General features: G+C 39.7%; 1 protein-coding gene across 2 annotated transcripts in view; it reads right to left on the reverse strand.

Moving 5' to 3' along the window:
• FMN2 (formin 2) overlaps positions 1–21,068 on the reverse strand; it is a 229,686-nt gene that overhangs the window by 189,529 nt on the left and 19,089 nt on the right. For both annotated transcript variants that reach the window (XM_034765035.1, XM_034765034.1), the window contains exon 2: positions 8,776–8,942. In XM_034765035.1, coding sequence (XP_034620926.1) covers positions 8,776–8,942 — 167 coding nt within the window. The remainder of the gene's footprint in view (positions 1–8,775; positions 8,943–21,068) is intronic.

Raw genomic sequence — 21,068 nt, forward strand, 5'->3', positions numbered from 1 at the left:
TAACTTTTTCCAGTTTAAAACCTTTGGGCTTAGAATTTTCCATGTGAGTTGTTCACTTCAGTGTGTGGGGTTTTTTTGTTTGTTTTGTTTTTGGAGGGGGAGCAGGGGAGGAAATACCTGGCTTTTTCCAAGAACCAGATTAGGTAAAAATGTTGTTTTCCCCATGTTACATTCTTCCATCCAATTTCATTGAGAAGCTCAATACTTTGTAGCTGAGATTTGAAATTTGAGAAGAGAGTCATCCCTGTGACACCCAGGTGACACCATCGCTGTGGCCATGTTATAAGACTCTAAAAATTGCAGATCATATACCCAATAGAAGCTTGTTTGAAGTTGGCAGCTAAATTCTCTGAACAGTCTGTCTGCACTGAGCATGCTTCACCCCCACACAACTATGTGCAGACCTGAGTTAGTAGGTATCATCCCCACAGATGAACTGAGCACACTCCACCACAGGGCTAAAAGGGCAGAGCAGAACTTTTCCTGCCTCCCCTGACATCCAAGGGCCACTGTGACATCAGGCACAGAAAGGATCAGAGAAACTCTCTCCTGTACTCTCAATGGCACCTGATGAGCTGGAGGATAAAACAGCTTGCCTAATGCAGAGGGGAGAGGCTACAGACATTAAGATGGGGAATGAGGCCTGGATTAAAGTTTGGGGTGTTTGGACAGACAGAAAAAGATTGATCTTTGAAATGCTATTGAGGAAGCAGGGGCAAGATTTTGATACAAACTGGCAAGATACGGAGGAGTTGAAGATGACCCACTAGGTTAAAGGCATAAGTGAGAAGAAAAATGACAGTTATCAGAAGTGATGGAAAATGGGGGGCACAGAGGTGGTTTCCAAGGAAGTAGCAGGAGTTCTGCTTTAGACATGTTAAGCTTCAACTAACCGGAAGACATAAGGAAGGGATCTCAGAGGAAGAGGATGAGATTTATATATTTCAGATTATACATATTTATGTTTAAAAAATTGTTCATCCCATGTTCTGGGCATTGCTGACAATCGTTAGACAACAGTGTAAACAGACTCCTTCAGTTGCTCTGATTATATACCACAACCTGGCAACTACAAACACATAAACAAAACTCAAAAACAGAAGTGAACTGAGGTCAAAGGGGAGAAATAGATCTGATTCAACTGTGTAAAGACAGAATTGAAACCATGTGAATGCATGTGATCACCCACAGAGAGAACAAAGAAGCCCTATAGGAGAGAGAACAATGACTGCTCAGGAAAAGACATGCTGAAAGCGCAGAAAGGCAGGGAAAAAATTAGGATAGGAGAGTCACAAAAGCCAACAAGATTGTAAAATGTATGTGATCGCCAGCACTTCAAAAATAAGAGTTCAGGGAGGAGTACAGAACTGTTTTTGTAGCAAGACAGAGTCACCTGATTTCAGTATAGTGGAAAGGCAGAAGCCAAGCTAGAGGAGATCCAGGATGGATTGGATGAGAGGAACTTGAGGCAATAGTTTTAAGTGGCACATTTGATTAATTTAGAAGTGAATGGAAAAATGTGTATGGGGATTAGCTTGGTTTCCTTGCTTTGGAAGTAAAGGTTGAGGAATTGCTACAGTTCTATAGTGTTTTACTCTTTCTTAAGCAGTGAAGAAGGGATTTTCAAAAATACTTAATCTATTTCTGTTCCCCTTGAAATCAGTGGGTTAGGGCAATGATGAGGGCTTTTAAAAATCCATTCTAAGAAGGGAGGGAAGTTTAGAAGCCCTGTTTTAATCACATTGATCTTGAGCTGACAGCTAGACATCAACAAGGAGATGTCTGAGAGATAGTTTGAATAGAATGAGACAGGACTGGAGTAGAGGTAATCCGTGAATCATCCACATTGAGGTGGTAGTTGAATTTGTGTTTGTGGATGAGATGTAGAGGAAGAAGAGAAGAGGGACCAAGCACAGAGCCCTGAGGAACTCCCCTGTCCCCCCTGGATTGTCTGAAGGATATGCTGAAGGGGCAGTTAGGGAAGTAGGAAGAGAACTAGGAAAGGACAGGTTATCAGAAAGCAAGGGAAGACAAGATTTCAAGAAGAGCATGGTCAACAATGTCAACGGTGGCTGACAGGAGGCCAAGGACGATGAGATTGAGGATGAGGATGAAGATTCTGAGATTTGGCTAAGAAGTGTTCATTAGAGACTTTAGCAAAAGCCGTTTCAGTTGATTGCAAGGGGTGGAACTGGATTGGAAGGGTCTAGGGTGGAATTGGAGGAGAAAAACTCCAGGAAGCAATTGTCAATTGTGCATTCAATGAGTTTAGCGATTAAAGTGAGAAGATGTGGTAGGTGGTTTTGTTCAGGAAGAGGGCATTGTTTGTTTTTGTTTGTTTGTTTTAGGTTTTAAGACTAAAACACGTTTGTATTGTGAGGGGAAACAAACCAAAGGAGAGTGAGAGGTTAAGCAGAAGAGTAATTTAGAGGATGAGTGGGTGAAGGAGAACTCAGGAGATGTGATGGGGGTCACTGAGGCAAGTGAGGGCTTAGAGGACGATAGCAGACAAGAAACTTCTACATCTGTGACAGGGGAGAAGGAGACAATTATAGGAAGAGAAGGACAAAGGGGAGGTGAGCTGAGGAGAGAGGGAAGGTCAGATTATATTTTGTCATTTTTCTCCTGAAAGAAATTGAGATCCTGTGCAGAGAGAAGGGGAGCCAGTAGGAGGGGAGGGTTTGAACACCAAATCAAGGTTGTGAAAAGGCAGCTGGGATTGTAGACAAGAGATTCAATTAAGCTGGAGTACAGTTGTTTAGCTAGGAAGATGGAAGAACTGAAAGAAGAGTGAATGGATTTGTAACTGAGGAAGTTAGCCTGGTAGTGGATGTTAGGTGTTAGCCAGGGCGAATCTTGTGATGGGAGAAAGGTGTAAGGGAGTCAAGGGCGGAGGAACCTAGAAATGAAGAAAATGAGCAACCATAGCAAAGGAAGAAAGGGATGAGTAGGTGAGAAGTCATCAGCACTGGTGGACTGAAGTCACAGCAATGCCAAGCGATAGGGCATGGAGCCGGGGGTTGATGGGTGACTTTGAAAGAGACGAGGTGATGATTGGAGAGGGGAACTTGTCAACCGACAGATCAGAGAGAGCAGTACTTGATCAAGACCAAGTCAAATGAATGGCTCTTTTGGTGAATGGGAGAGTTGAATGGGGGCTTCGGTCATGAGTAGGGCTTGGGCTGTCAGAGCAGGAGTCAGAGTCAATAACCTGAGCCAAAGGTCAGGACTAGAATCAGAGGTTGAGTCCAGGGTCAGGTCTGGAATCAGAGTCAGAGATCAGAAGTGAGACAGGGAAGCAGAGCTTATGAGTCAAGTGAGATGGCAGGGTCCGATATAGCAGCCAGCCAGGAATTCATCCAGTTGCACAGACAACTTCCTGTGCCGCCTCCTTGCTTAAATAGCACAGCTAGACCAATCAATGTGGCTGGGCACTCCTCCACTCAGGACTCCCACGGGCAGCCCTTCTGGTGGGGCTAGGTTTCCATTAGCCACTCAGTCCCCTAGTTACTAACAAGCTGTCAGATGGCAGCAAGGATGTGAAGATTGCTTGGGGACCCGCAGAACAAGCGTCAAGACCTGTGGATCGTCACATCTGCAGGTCAAATGAGAATGTGAGTGTGAGGTATGTTTTTTTTTTACTACACAAGTACTGCAAGTCATAATTTTTATGAGTGATATTTTACGGAACATATATATGAAATTAAAGCATCTAGAAATGTCTGGATTCTGAAGAACTCTTCCTTCCTGAGAGAGAACAACTTATATTATGACATCTGTTTATTAGATTTTCCTGCATGATCAAATAGTAGTTAGCCTCTTCTTCCACAGAAGCTTTAACAAAAAAGTGATCACTGAGGCTGCAACAGGAGAACGTTTTGCCATCATCACACTACAGGAAGAATGATCTATTCTGCTCAGGTTCTTCTACTGAGCATTTATTGTCTCATGACTAGTTTCAAAATAATACTGTTAATCTTGGTAGGCCAATAAAATCTTATGTGGATGAGGCTGAAGCAAATGCTCATAAAACTCCATAGCTGGCCACAGATCCCACTTCTTAAGCTATTCTGTACTCTAACCAACATGATCGGTGAAGGACTTCCAGAATAATCATCTTGCTTACATAAGCAATGGTGTTTTTCTTATTTCTTGGCCCAATTTGAACAAAATAAAACAAGTAATGATCAGTTATAATATTTTCATGTGGGGAACTTAACTGCTGCATTTTTCTTAAATGCATGCAGAAAAGAATGTCATCAGGAAATCTGAGGAAGTTCACTGCACAAATTTTAAAGCAAGAGAGACTGAAGCTGTGAGCTGTCAAAAATGTATATGGTACAATTTCTTGCTGCTCCCTGTCACTCAAGGTGAATTGCAGCAACCACCAGTGCACCAAAGCTATAGATCATACGTCACACAGAGATAAAAAATACCAGAACATTTAAAACAAAACAAAAATGTTAAAGGAACAGTCAATTCAACAATTAATCAATTAAAAGCTAAATGAATTAGAAAAGTAAAGTAGTATCAGTGACTACATTTGCCCTGGTCCTCTCTACCAGACTCTCTAGTTTTACAGTTCCATTTTTTTTAAACGTTTCTCTTTCACCTATTGCTATATCCAAACCCCACAAACAAAAGGGGAAAACTGATTATCTGACTATATGTCAGAAATAGTAAAACTGATCATATATAAAATGCTGCCAAAATGCTGAAACTAAACATGTGACAGATATTGCAACCACGTGCAATATCTTTGGGGACCACATTGCATTAAGTTTATGCATCACTATAGGCCATGGATTATTGCAACTCCAGGGGAGTTCCTCCAGGAACAAAAACTGTTGGGGGTGACTAAGGCGAATTACTGAGGTTGTAAACACTTCCAGAGTGGTACCACCCCCCCGAGGAAGTCTGCATATACTGGTTCAGACTTGGTTTTCCAGAAACCGCCCAGACAAAGAAAGGGCTTTTGCCATAAAAAGGCTGAATTTAAACTGGCACAAAGTCTTCCTGTAAATGCAATAAACTGACAGGACCTTGGGTCCTAGGGGGACCCCAAACCTTGCTGAAGGTTTGGAAAGACTAACACAGACCAGAGCCCTATGCTGAATTTGAGGGTGACCTCTGAGAAGCATTTAGTAAGCATGTAGGAACTTTTGTTTTCTATACGTTTTCTCTTTAACCTTATGACTAAACGTATTTTGTTTTGTGAAGACTGGTTGGTAACTGGTGTACACTGTTGTATTCCCGGAGAAAGATTTAACCCCAGGCACTGGGCTCTGGTCAGACCTGCTGGGGAAATCACAGAGAGGTGCAGAGGAACTGTAAGCCTAAACCCCTGGTCCAGAATGAATTGAAACTGGTTTCTGCCACAGAGGTGATGGCCAGGAGGCAGAAACCTTAAGTAGATGCCCTCGAGGAAGACCACAGGGAGAGTCAAGGGTACAGTTAACCCTGAAACAGAGACACTAAATATATATATATGAAAAACTACGGGTCATTTTCCCCCCAAGCTCTTTAGTAACCTTAGGCAATACTTGTAGCTGTGCATTTTCAATGTTATAACCTCCACATTGTTTTACAATTGCCTGAAATAGTTTTAAGTGCCCACATCTTTAATTCAGTCCCCAAATCAGGTAACAAAACTTCTTCATATAGACTGTCAACTATTCTCAGATGAAACCTGGAGTTATGCTCCACATGAACTGAATTGCCTGGGATAGATCACTAGGACTTTAAAAAAATATTGTTTAGACAGACTTATTCCAACTACAGATATTTGAGTTTTTGTATTTTACCAGTTGTTAAATTAAAATATTAGCTACTCTTTATGGAAGCATTATACTCAAAGTCAGGAAGCCTGGAGTTTCATCTCAGCTATGCCACTAATACACTAGATCTCCTTGTGTATGTGACATGGCTTCTCTATGCCTTGGTTTCCTCAAGTATAAAATGGAGATACTATCCCACAAAGCTATTGTGAGGTACAGCATTTTAAACATGTAAAGTACAGAGATATATATTAACTATCTTGATCAAAGTAAACAAAGGCCATGTCACCAAGACCATGTGAAGAATAAGACAGCATTACACACACAAAAAATACTAAAAACAAAACACAAAAAAACCCCTATGTAATAATTAAAATGATCTACTAGTGCCTGAGTTTGTTATTCAGGAGAAGGAAAGGACAACTGCATCTCAGTCTACACTAGACTTTCCCTCCCCGCACCTCAACATCTCATGCCATTGGTAATAATGGTGCAGCTCTACCAGTGACAGCACTAGAGACAACTAACTGCAAACAGACCATGGACATAAATGACACAGTTAAAATACCAGCAGCTACCCTACACTAGCATTATATTACATAATATAATAGCTATGGAAGAAAGGTTGCATTGCCAGTGCCAATGCTGCTCTTGTTTCCTCCACCTGCATCCAGACAAAGAACCTAACCCTGGATGCCTCTACCCAGATGCTGGTGTGGATTTGCAAAGACTGTGGCCTCCATTTCCGACTCACAAAAAGCCAGGCTGCAGGGACCATCCAGTGTGAAAGGTGCCTCCTGGTGAGAGAGTTACAGGAGGAGGAGGCCAGGCTGAGGAGCACCTGTACATGTGAGTAATTCATTGAGAGTATTCATATTGAGACAAAGGACATCCAAGGCTGAGGAAGCTATCCAGCTAGAGAGGACTGCTGTCATGCCACCAGGGGGAGGATGGTATGGTTCTGTCACAAGGACGACACTGGCTGGTGGTTACTTCTGGCAGCAGGCAGTGTTCCACCCCTAAACCTAACTCACCTACCATTATGCTTTGTTCAAATGCTTTATCCGAAACTTAAAAAAGAGTCCTACAAAAAGTGGAAACTAGGTCAAATTATAAAGGATGAATATAAACAAATAACACAAATATGTAGGGACAAAATTAGAAAGGCCAAGACACAAAATGAAATTAAACTAGAGACAAAGGGTAACAGAAAACATTCTACTAATATATTAGAAGTAAGAGGAAGACCAAGGACAGGGGAGGCCCATCACTCAATGAGGGGGGGAAATAACAGAAAATGTTGAAATGGCAGAAGTGCTAAATGACTTTTTTGTTTCAGTTTTCACCAAAAAAAGTTTAATAGAAACTGGACATCTAACTTAATGAATACCAGTGAAAACTGGTAGAATCAGAGGCTAAAATAGGGAAAGAACAAGTTGAAAACATCTCACTTGTCTACGTAATTTTTAAGTCACCGGGGCCTGATGAAATATATTCTAGTATACTCAAGGAGCTGACTGAGGAGATATCTGAACTATTAGCGATCATCTTCAAAAAGTCATGGAAAACAGGGTGAGATTCCAGAGAACTGGAAAAGGGCAAATATAGTGCCAATCTATAAAAAGGGGAATAGTATCCAGAAATATAATGGAGTAAATAATTAAGCAATCAATTTGCAGACACCCGAAAGATAAGAAGTTGGTAAGTAACTATCAGCATGGATTTGTCAAGAACAAATTGTGTCAAACCAACCTAACAGCTTTCTTTGAAATGGTAACAAGCCTTATAGAGAGGGGGAAGCAGCAGATATGGTATATCTTGACTTTAGTAAGGGTTTTGATACTGTCTTCCATGACCTTCTTATAAACAAATTAGGGAAATACAGCCTAGATGGAACTCCTATAAGGAGGATGTAGAACTGGTTGGAAAACCTTTCCCAGAGAATAGTTATCAGTGGTTCACTATCAAACTGGAAGGGAATGTCAAGTGGGCTTCCGCAGGGATCAGTTCTGGATCCAGTTCTGTTCAATATCTTCATCAATGATTTAAATAATGGCATAAAGGGTACACTTATAAATTTGTGGACGATGAAACCGTTCCCAGCTTGGTATGTACTTTGGAGGATAGTATTAAAATTCAAAATGATCTCGACAAAGTTGAGAAATGGTCTGAAGTAAACAGAATGAAATGTAATAAGGACAAATGCAAAGTACTCCACTTAGGAAGGAACATTCAGTTGCACAGAGACATCCCACTGGAGTTCTGTGGAGTTTCATGGCAGCATGCAGGCCTAGATTATCAAACTGTGCATTTAGTACATTTGCACAGGGCTCCCACCTTGGGGTGTTGGGGGAAGGGAGGCAGAAACACACAAAAGAACATAGGGCCAATAAGAGCCCTGTCTGCACACTGTGGGCTCATTCTACAACACACACACTCCAGGGCCTCGGAGTCTGAGGGTAGGACCCAACCCCTCTCCCCAGAAGCAGGGAAGATGTCCCCCCAGTTGCCATTGTACATGGGGCCCCAAACATTTCTTAATCTGGCATTGCCAGAATGGTATACTGTTGGTTTTCCAGTGAAGCTACCATCGGACTTGCAGGAGACCAGGTATGATCTTATGATTGAAATGCAGAAAGCCATGTATACCTTCCTACAAAAAAGAGAAGAGGGTTGGTGTAGCTATTATTTTCACCAGTTTACAGTACAGCAATGTAGCAGACACTACCATTATGCCCTCAAATATTGAGGAAGACCATTTTATGGGAAAGGGGAAATAATTGTTTCCATTATATTTTGTATATCCAGTCATGAACATGTATGAACCCAAACACTAAATTTAGTTGCCCACATTTAAGATGATAATTTTAGTCACTTGATCACAGGGAGAAAAAGTTCTCTCTAAGAGGAGAATTTTCCTAGATTGTTAGGTATCATAAACCATTGCTAATTTAAAATTTTCATGATAAGTAACTACAATATATATTCTGCAACTTACATCAAACGTGGGCGTGCTCTGCTGCGCACTCTGATTACATGGTTCTCTGAAGCAATCGCTGAAAGGAAGTAGGAGCCCCATCGCAATGATCCTAGAACATAGCTTTTCTGCTTCTTCCTGTGGGGCATTCTCCTGCTGGCTGAACAGTTTTTCCAGAAGAGTTCGCCCTGCAAAGATTATATAATAGACCAATGATAATTTGTAAGCATCTTTGTAGAATAAAAAACGTAGGACATTTTATCTAACTCCTCAAATAAAGAGCTTGACAAGTACAGACACCAAAAACATCAAGTTTCTCAGTATATCCTACAAGTCAGCAGATCAACCTTCAAGTAAAAATAAATCTCTATGCGCTAGTTTAAGAATTATACAAATTAAAGTTTCAGTACTACTTATTGTTCACAGGGCTTCAAAGAGAAAATATACATCAAGTTGGCTTAAGTGGCCTAGCCATTGTACTAAACAAACAAGAGTCCTGAATTTCCATTCTAGAATCAGTCTCCTGCTATCAGAAAAATAATTAAATTCTACTTTACACTTATACAGTTTTTTTTTAAATCACAGGCCCTCAAAAGTCAAGTATACATTTCACCATTTTCCATATGTTTTCTGAGGTACAACAGAATTAAATAACTTGTTCAAGGTCACATAGCGAGCTGGCACAGAGTCAAGCATAGAACCAAAGTCTTCCAACTCCTAGCTTTAGAACTACACAAAAGGGGATACTAGTATTCTAGAGTTGGTGCTCTACTTCTCAGGAGACAGTCTCATGTCATTTGAAAACAAAACAAAAAAAAAAAAAAAACAAAAAAACAATTACTGGCCATTTAAGAGTGACATTTATGGAGCTCCAGGCCAGAAGAGAATCATTTTAACACAGGCCTTTGTACATAGAGGCACAGGTTCAATGGAGGTTGCCTCGTATAGGACTAAACCCTGGATTTTGTACCCCAAATATTCTCTCCACCAATAAAATATGGAAGGCCCTGATCTTGTGCAGGTTGTTCTTGCAAAGTACGTAACAGATGACAATACTGTCAGGTCCGAAGAAGCTAGTGCTGTACAAATTTAGCCAAACAGAGAATAAAAAAAAAACAAAAACAAAACCAAAACAGATTAGTTACACACTCACATGTAATGCAGAAATATAGACTAAAAAGACTACTAAAAGTTGCATGGTTAACCATTTAAAAACAGACAAATCAGGAAACGCCAAAGTTAAGGTTGTTCCTGTTTAGAAGAAATAGATGGAACAAGTGCAGGAGAAGAGAGAAGAGGAAACACCGGAGCAATGAAATTAGTAGAGAGAGTTTTAGCACAGACTAGCTGCATATACAATTTGTGGCCAAAACAGTAACAATCATCACAATCCAACAAAGCCATCAAAGCATTTTTCAGAGTTTTGCTGAAACAAATTATTTGGAATTACAGGGCATTTTGCTTTTCATTAAATGTGGTTTTCACATTAGAATGCAAGAAATTTCGAACATTTCTATGTAAAGAATGATTTTAAACAAAATGAAATTTTCACAGGCCGTATTGCAAAATGTATCCAGTTTTCTGAAGCATGTATTTTGTTCAGACATATTGAAATACTGAGGCTTTCCAATTTCACTGGGGAGATTTTACAGATAGTGTACAATCCTAGAATCAGGTATTACCCTAATATCAGGTGGTTTAATGTCATGAAAGAAAAAAAGAAAAGAAATCTAGGATTTGATGTTCACTTTTCAAATCTAAAAGATTTGATAGTTTTGAAGGCCATTTCTCTTCATTGTGTCAATTAATATTCTCTTTGATTCCTTATCTTTCACTATAATACTATATGGTCTAATGGATTCAGATACTTGGCTGGCAAGAAACCTCAGTTCTGGTATGTGCTATACAACTGACTTGCTTTCTGACCTCAGACAAGTTGTCCAACTTCTGTCCACTATTTTCACCATCTGTATAATGGTGATAATGCATCTTGCTTAGCACCCCTTTAACACCCTCCATTTTAGTGTTTATGTAAAATGTAGCTTGTTCTGACAACACCACCTCTGTTTATATTTAATAAATATAGGTAACTGTCCTCAATAGGAAATATATTCTTTGCGTTTAGTACACCTAGAATATTGGTCTGAAATTAATCTTTCCCTTTTGTACAGTGTGATTGGTATACAACAGAAGTTGCCTTGAAACAAAGCAAATCCTTGGGCCTACAGCTTCAAAGCACAACTAAGGAGTTATGACAGCCAAGTTTTTGTTAGGTCTTTGCCTCTCTCTTCAGAGCAGCAACCACTGCCTCCAATCAAGCTGTAAAATAAAAAATAGTATTCCTTTAAAGCAGATCAACGTTCTTATTAGAAGAAAAGTCAGCCACCACCAAATCCTGCCAGGACAATTAAATGGCATGATAAGCAGCAAATGATCAGTTTTCATATTAATGCATAGTAAGTCTGAGAAAAGAGATTTCTAAGATGATTTTAATTGGGTTTGTGAAATAATAGCCAACAGCAATGCAAGCTTCCCTATAGTAGGACAAATTGCTAAAAGCAACCGGTGATTTTTGAGTGCCCAAATTAAGACACCTTAGAGGGGCCTGAATCTGAAAGTCAGGCCCCTTTAAAGCGTCAACTTGGAAACCCAAAAATCGCCAGTTATTCTGGAAGATTTGGGCAACTATGCCTTAAACCAATCAGAGGAACTCCCCCTAGTGCTAAGGAAGTAAGTGTGACATCCCTGCTTGATGATTCTCTGGTCTTTGAAACAGCACCGTTGTTTGCAGTCTTAGCAAAGGACTTTAACCTTAAATATTTGTTCAGTGAAACAGTATACTTAGCCAAAGATTTCATTCCCATTTACTCAATTTAAACAAATATAGTATTCACTGGTAAATTACTCACCACTTTAAAAAAAAATCTCATTTAAACATTAAACCATATTATAGGCTTCAGACAATATACATATTTTTAAACAGTTTGATTAATTAAATGGGTTTCTGGATTCAAAAATAACATCATGCATTTCTCATCATGCTCTCTATCTGTATTGGATGTGTTCTCTCCAATTTATGATGATTATTTGAACACATTAGGTAACAAAGACATGTTTTTCAATACCAGTTATCAAAAGAGCAGAATATTTTTAGATTAACATCTGTTATCTAAACAAAAATGCTATTAGGGGAAAAAACCCTTCAACTCATCTCTGCAGCAAACTTAAGTAGCACTAAACCATCCCCCCCTTAAACATTGCATCTATTGATGTCTTGACTCAAGATGCTAATAAGGATTACCACCATGAAGAAGGCATTATCTTTAAACAAATCTGTGTTCTAATACTGCATATGTCCCTTGAAATTACTGCACAAACACACACATGAAAATCTGAAGTAAAAATACATTGTCAGTTTAGATTATACATGTTTTACCAAATGCAAGCTTAAATGACCTCAATTGTATATGAATATGGAAACAGCTTCATGCTGAACTGCTGTGAACAACTCTCTCTATTAACACTAAATGGGTTAAATATTTTAACACACTTACTGGGTCATGTTTAAAATGAGCTGTTAAGCTATTTAAATTTTCTGTATATGAAATAGCTAGTTCAGAAGGAACAATCTGAGGGGCTAAGATTATTACCCACTTGAATGGTCAGAAAGGGTTAGCCATATTGATTCCCCTCAAAGCCAGACCCAAAAAAGGCAACACAATAGTCTCGTAAGGAGGAGGGGGGAAAAGAGGAATCTCTTTCACTACCTCAAATCACTATTCTTTTTGCTGAAACTGACTACAGTCAGAGATGTAGAATCTAAGATCTGAAGCCCTTTGTGGTACAGTGGTTTCAGATAGGGATGAAGTGACTGTGAATATGGGGGTGGGGAGACAGCAATTAAAAGCTCCACCCTATGGGTAGAACAGAAGGTTTAAAAAAAGAAAAAAGAAAAAAAAAAAAGAGACCGACCTGTTTACCCTTATTCAGGGCAGCTTCAGCCTCATTTCCAGCTACTTTCAAGTACAAACAGATGCTGTCGCTAGAACTGAAGCTTCCCATTTCCACAGACAGACATCAGTAGTGGATTGGGGATGCTGACCCTATTAAGAACCCAATGGTGTCCTTTATTCTTTTTCAGCTCTTTGAAGTGATTCAAACTGACACTAAAAAGCAGAACACACAGACCGCAAAACCATACATTTAAGAAGAAATTAGAAACAGACTTTGTAACATTATAAAAATGCACTAATTTCTTAAATACTAAGGGTGAAATCTGGATGGCCTCATATTTCTTCCTACTCCCGCCCCCAACCCCCAAGAAAAAAAAATGCTTATTTGTTACTTTTAAAACTTCAGTTCTTCCCTTTACTTTTGTTGCTGGAGAACTTTGGAAGACCTGAGTCATAAAAATGTAGGACTGGAAGGGACTTCAATAGGTCTTCTAGGCCAGTCCCCTGCACTGAGACAGGACTAAGTTCACTTTTTTTTGGTGGGGGGGGGGGTGGACAATAGTATTACATTGTTGACTCATATTTACTTTGTGATCCACTATAAACTCCTGATCCTTTTCTGCAGTACCCCTTTCTAGGCAGTCATTTCCCATTTTGTATTTGTGCAATTGATTATTCCTTCCTAAGTGTAGTCCTTATTGAATTTCAGACCATTTCTCCAGCTTGTCAAGATAGTTTTGAATTCTAACTCGGTCCTCCAATGCACTTGCAACCCCTCCCAGCTTGGTACTATCTGCAAACTTTATAAAAGTGTACTATGTATGCCATTATCCAAATTATTTATGGAGATACTGAATAGAACCAGTTGCAGGACAGATCCCTGCAGGATTCCATTCAATATGTCTTCAGCTTGACTGTGAACTATTGATAACTATTCGGAGTACAGTTTTCCAACCAATTGTGCACTCACCTTGTATAAATTCATCTGGGCTAATTTCCCTAGTTTATGAGGTCATCTGAGACAGTATCAAAAGCCTTACTAAAGTCAAGCTATATCATGTCTGTTGCTTCCCCCATCCACCAGGATTGCTACCCGGTGAGAGAAGGATATTAGGTTAGATCGACATAATTTGTTCTTGACAAATCCATGTTGACTGTTACTTATCAACATATCTTCTAGGTGCCTACAAATTGATCTCAATTATTTGCTGTATTATCTTTCTGGGTTAAATTAAACTGACTAATCTACAATTCCCTGGGTTGTCCTTATTCCACATTTTATAGATAGGTTCTGCATTTGCCCTTTTTGAGTCCTCTGGGATCTCAAAGATAATCAGTAATGGCTCAGAGATCTCTTCAGTTATTTCCTTAAATATTCTAGGGTGTATTTCACCAGGCCCTGACAACTTGAAGACATGTAACTTGTCTAATTAATTCTTAACTTGTTCTTTTCTTATCTTACCCTCAAATCCTACCTCATTTACACTGATGTTCACTATGCTAGTTGTCTGATCATTGCTAACCTTTCTGGTGAAAACAAACTAAAAAGGCATTTAACACTCCAGCTATTACTCATTGAGGACAGAAAGATAATAAGAGAAAATGCAGTAAAGGGCCTACCCTGTCCTTCATCTTCCTCTTCCTTCTAATGTAGTTATAAGATGTTTTCTTGTTACCTGTCATGTCCCTAGGTAATTCACTCTCATTTTATGCCGGGGGCTTTCTAAATTTATCTCTGCATGTTTCTGGTTTTTTGTTGTTGTTGTTGCTTTTTTAAATATATTCATCCTTTGTAATTTAACCAAGTTTCCACTTTTCGTATGACTTTTGGAGTTTCAGGTTGTTGAAGATCTTCTGGTTCTCATATCACATCACTTGAGGCTATAATCGAATATACTCCCTTTCTCCCAAATATTAAATTGAGATGGGAAGGGATACTAACTCAATGACAGTTCAGGTTACAGCTACAAGTTACATCGCCATTCAGATCTTGCCAACAACCTCCAGCAAAGAAGTAACTCAATCAAGAAAGGTATATTTTAGGAAATCTGAGACAGGTCTTATAAATCCCCAAAGCAGCAATAATGGATAAAAAAATTGATTTGGTACTCCACTTTATAAAAGACAACATATTAGAATATTATTAATAATTTATTTTTGGCTCAAGAAACATGAATCTGATTCTGCTGCCTTCTCTAAGTGTGCAAGCTGTTGCTGCTGTCATTCAGCTCAGGTCTTTGCTTGAGCCTGCTAAATATCATGCTGCTCTCCACTCAGTCATCTGTTGCTCCCAACATTATCTTCTTCCACTCTCCCATGCTCCTATTTGTCTTTCTTTTGTACTACCGTTAGTGAGGTTCGAGCAACAACAGTGTTCCAAAAGTGTTGTCAGAAACAGCACTGCCAGAATCATGCTTGGCAAGAGTTTTACAGGAAGGGGTGGGGGGTCTAATAGATTAAAACCCAGCAACATGCTCACCAGTCACCACCACTCATGACACACAGACAGTCCCTGACACAAGCATCGTATATTCTGGCTCAATTTCCCTGTCTACTCTGGTTAGTTGAGTATTGCCAACCCCAAGCATTCAAAATTCATGAGACTTCCAATAAAATGAGGGCTGGCACCACTGTAAAGGTGGGGAAGGGGGTGAGAGAACTAAGGGAAGGAAGAGCAACTATTTTAGCCCAAAGCATGCTGCCAATCCCTTCCAGAAATTTTGCTTCGTTGTTTCCAGCTATGGTTGTAAAATAGTTTCTAACAATGGTAAATGTGGATATAAATGATATTATTGGATGTATTTGTAACCAAGTTTCTCCTAAACATTTGGAATTGGATTTGAAAGAGGGACTGAACAGTCAAGAGGTACAAGTTGTGCTCACCAGCAACCACACACCACAGAACAAAAACACTAACCCAGGAACCTATCCTTGCAACAAAGCCTGATGCCAACTCTGTCCACATATCTATTCAAGTGACATCATCATAGGACCTAATCACCACACCACACCACCTACCGATGTGATATATGCCATCATGTGCCAGCAATGCCCCTCTGCCATGTACATTGGCCAAACCGGACAGTCTCTATGCAAAAGAATAAATGGACACAAATCTGACATCAGGAAATCATAACATTCAAAAATAAGTAGGAGAACACTTCAACCTCTCTGGCCATTCAGTAACAGATTTAAAGGTGGCAATTTTGCAACAGAAAAGCTTCAAAAACAGACTCCAATGAGAAAATGCTGAACTTGAATTGATATGCAAACTAGATACTATCAATTTAGGCTTAAATAGAGACTGGGAATGGCTGAGCCATTACACACATTGAATCTATTTCCTGCTCCTGCTGACAACAGTTCATCTTAATTAATTAGCCTCTTAGAGTTGGTTGGGCAACTCCCACCTTTTCATGTTCTCTGCATATATATATATATATATACACACACACACATTATATATATCTCCTCACTATATGTTCCATTCTATGCATCCGATGAAGTGGGCACGAAAGCTTATGCTCAAATAAATTTGTTAGTCTCGAAGGTGCCACAAGTACTCCTGTTCTTTTTAAGTTGTGCTCAGTGTTTCTGAGCGGGGTGGGGGGAGCAGGGAGGGGAAATCAGGCCTTTAGAATATCTAACTTAAGCAGCCCAAGATAGCCTTGAGTCTCTGACCCAACTTCAGTGCTAACACACTACATTTCCACTGCAACTATAGCAGCATTCAGTACTTTGGACAGACTTTTTATAGCAACAGAGTGAGGAGTTATTTCAGTATAATGCAATTCCTGAAGCCTGTAGCGGTTCGCTGGATCACACCGAGTGATACAACGTCTTGTGTTTACAGCTTACTTCTTTAAAAACTACAATTGCTCCATCTTTGTTCCCAGGCTATTTTTACTTATGTTAGTAAGGCTAGAAATGTTCACACAGCAATCAAAGTCATTCTGTAAGTTTTGAAACCAAGAGCACACCATGTTTAGCTTTGACTGAGGAAACAAACATTTTCTTATAGAAACCCTTATGGAATAGGAAATAATCTTACTATAGTATAGGGAAGATATATTTGTATGCATCCAAAAAAAACCCCCACACATGTTAAAAAGATGATTAAGGTTGCAAAGTTAAGCACTCAAAAATCAGGACATGCCAGCATTGAGGTTATCTGTGCAGGAATATAGTCTTTAATTACATGATCAAATACTATTTTTCTCCCCTTCAGGACCCACCTAATTTGTTAGACAGCAAAGGACTTGTGAGACTCCGGTATCATAGCGTTCCCTAGTGGTTACAGACCTTTGTCTGTCCCCATCCCTCAAGCCACTCCCTTTCCTTTTCTCCTATTCCCACTTCCCCAGCTCCTGCCCTATCCCCTACCCTGTTGCAATCCTGCAGCTTTTGCCCATCTGCCTCCCACCCAACGTTCGTCCCTGTCCTATATTCCCCCATCCTCAGTTCCTGTCCCTCTACCTCTTCTCCCCTTTGTTCCTATCTCATCCTCCTGTCCTCCCCTGCTGGTTCCTGCACCTGCATATCTCCTTCCACGTTCCTCAACCCTCTGCATGTGCCACTTGACTTCCTCCTCCTCCGGCTCACTGCCTGAATGCCAACAGAAGAGTCTTCTGCTTTCAATTCCGGTGTTGCAGTAGCCCCTGGCAGATAGGAAAAACAGCTGCAGGAAAGCTCTAGACTGGTCATGCAACCTTGGACTGGAATGTGCTCAGTTACTCTCTGGGGATGGGGCATGTGCAGTCCAGCTGGTAGTTAGGAGCAAGGATGGGTGGAGCATACCTAGGGTAATGGGAAGCTTCAGAGAATTTAGCAGCCAAGTTAACAAGTCGCTACTGAGCACATGAAAATATGCCCAAATTTGTCTACATTTGCAAGTGGTCAGCAAGAGGTACATCCTTAATTACTAGGGCAAATCCCTTGCCAAATTTCAAGTGCTTGTTACAAAGCATGAAGGTACTAAAACTTCTCAACCAAAAGAGTATACTTTTAACTTTCTGTAGGGCCACATTATTTAATATAAATATAAATATAATATAAAAGACTATATATATATATATATATATATTCATTTAATTTCCATTAATTAAACTAATATTATATATATATATATATATATATATATATGGAATTAAACTAATATACAAGTCTTTTCCATAAGGGAATAGGCAGATAAATATCTCTCCCCCATTCCAGCTCCTCTTCATGCTCCCTACACAGCAAATATTATGCAAGCATATTAATTAATCAAATGGGAGCCAAGCCACAGTGCATTTAAATCCTGCTCCCTTAGCAGCTGAAGTTGAAAGAAGGGGAGGAGAAATGTCAGAGTGAATTACTGGATATTGGAAAGATTTCACACTGGCATTCCAGTGCAGAATGCCAATGAAGAGGAGGGGAAGGAGAATGATGATATGGGTATTTTGAAAATATCCTTCAACAACTATGAGTAAGCTAGAAAGAGGGCAAAAAAATAATTCGCTATTAAATCTGTATGAATAACTGATTTTTTTTGGTTCATGGGCAGTTCCGAGAAGTTAAAGAAGTTAAAAAAATGTTTATTTTGGGTTGAACAAAACATTGTTTTGGTGGAACTTAAGAATATTTTTAGTAAGACTGAAGTTTCAAAAAGTGTGGTAAGCACCTCCAGGCTGGAGCCTGCACCTCACACCCACTCCTGCACCCCAATCCCCTGCCCCAGGTCAGAATCCTCTCCTGCACCCAAACTCCCTCCCAGAGCCCACACCCCTTATCCTCTCCTGTACTCCAACACTCTGCCCCAGCCTGGAGCCCCCTCCTGCACCCAAACTCCCTCCCAGAAAGAAACTAATATAACAGCTGTTCTAAGGTCAGAAGTAGGCTATTTGGAATTAACTATATTCTACATGTTTTAAGACTGAAATGTAACCACAGAATGGCTTTATGTTAATTAAAAGGCAAGTTTAGTATAGTGTTAATAACCTCAATGCCATAATTGTGATCATTTTGTTTTAAATTAGGAAAAAGACTTGTATACAGGGCCCCAGGAGAGTTAATCTAGCCCTGTGTGTGAAGCAGCTCCACTAGCAGTCACCTTCAGCCCCCAACTAAAACCTATCCAGTGCATCATCAAAGATCTACAACCTATCCTGAAAGACGATCTCTCACTCTCACAGATCTTGGGAGACAGACCAGTCCTCGCTTACAGACAGCCCCTCAACCTGAAGCAAATAGTCACCAGCAGCCACACACCAAAAACACTAACCCAGGAACCTATCCTTGCAACAAAACCTATCCGATGCCAACTCTGTCCACATATTTATTCAAGTGACACCATCATAGGACCTAATCACATCAGCCATGCCATCAGGGGCTCGTTCACCTGCACATCTACCAATGTGATATATGCCATCATGTGCCAGCAATGCCGCTCTGTCATGTACATTGGCCAAACTGGACAGTCTCTACACAAAAGAATAAGTGGACGTGGACACAAATATGACATCAGGAATCATAACATTTAAAAACCAGTAGAACACGTCAACTTCTCTGGTCACTCAGTAACAGACTTAAAGGTGGCAATTTTGCAACAAAAAAACAGACTCCAGCAGTTTCTCGTTGAACTAGAATTAATTTGCAAACTAGATACCATTAACTTGGGCTTGAATAGAGACTGGGAGTGGCTGGGTCATTACACAAATTGAATCTATTTCCCCATATTAAGTATCCTAACACCTTTTTGTCAACTGTCTGGAATGGATTTGTTAGTCTGTAAGGTGTCACAAGTACTCCTCTTCTTCTTATAGAAGTCAACACTGTATCTGTCCTAGGACAATTCTATGCAATAATACGTTATGAGTAGTCATGCAGGCTTCTTGCAGTCTATTTTACAAAATATTCATCTGTCAAAACATTTGAAAAGGTCAGTCAGATTAAGTTAATTCACCAAACACCTTGAAACACAGTTATTTCATAGATCATCTGTAACTTTATTTCTCTCTCACACACACACACACACACACCCCTCATCCCCAAGTTTATACTCTGTCCCCTTTCTATATTCATTACAGTCAAGGGCCTGTGCATGCTCGACCTAAATTCCCTGGCAAAACACTTGGATTATGTGTGGCACTCTGATGATACTACAGCAGCTTCCCCAACAAGAAAGAGAAGAAGGAGAGAGTCTATTCACAAACACAAATACTAAATAAATTTATAAGTATGATAATTTTACACATATGGGTAAAGTAATAAAAGGAATACTGTATATTTGTGTCATTAATTGAATATTCAATTACAGTTCTCTAATATAATCAAATGCTATTAATCAAATACCTCACAATACAATTTTTGCTCAGACATATATGCATCCATAATTAAAACAACATATCAAATGTAGTAGTCCATTGAAATTCTGGGGGACAAAATTAATAGTGCACAATCACCTTTTTGTTTTTCTTGATGTTTAAGTAGGTCTGTCAATTAATTGCAGTTAACTCAAGCGATAAACTCAAAACAAATTAACTCAATTAAAAATAATCATGATTAATCACAGTTTTAATCACGCTGTTAAACAATAATATAGTACCAAATTTAAACTATAAATATTTTGGATGCTTTTCAATATTTTCAAATACAGTAAGAGCTGTTTTATCCAGCACTTCACCAGCCGGAAAGCTCTATAAACCGGCATTTCTGATCTTCATCGAAGGTTTATAGTCCAATTGGCGTGGGGCCGACAGGGAGTTTGGGTGTGGGAGGGGGCACGGGGAAGCAGGTTGTGGTGCAGGAGGATGTGCGGGATGCCGGATCTGAGGGAGCGCTCACCTCAGGTGGCTCCCTGCAAGCAGCGACCTATCCCGGCTGCTCCTAGCGGAGGTGCGGCAGGCGGCTCTGCATGCTGCCCCCGCCCCATCCCGAGCGCTAGCTCTGCAGCTCCCATTGGCTGTGAGAACAGGAGTTCGCACGGCACTGTGGTAGCCAGCATTGCAAGGTATTTACATGCCAGATATGCTAAACATTCATATGCCCTCTTGTTTATATTTTTTACAGTGCTAATACTTGTAATAAAAATAATAAAGTGAGACTGTGCACTTGTATTCTGCATTGTAATTGAAATCAAGATTTGAAAATGTAGAAAAACATCCAAAATATTTATAATAAATTTAAATTGGTATTATATTATTGTTTGAGTGTGCTTAATTGTGATTTAAAGTTTTTTAATCTTGTGATTAATCACTTAATTCTTTTAATCATTTGACAGGTTTTTTTTTTTTTTTTTTTTTTTTTTTTATTTATTTTTCTTTTTTTTTTTTGTGTTTTTGCTTGGTTTGTGCGTGGGTGGGGCGGGGGGGGGGGGGGGGGGGG

This window comes from Trachemys scripta, chromosome 3 (assembly GCF_013100865.1).
Source record: "Trachemys scripta elegans isolate TJP31775 chromosome 3, CAS_Tse_1.0, whole genome shotgun sequence".
In the NCBI taxonomy this organism is placed as follows: Eukaryota; Metazoa; Chordata; order Testudines; family Emydidae; genus Trachemys; species Trachemys scripta.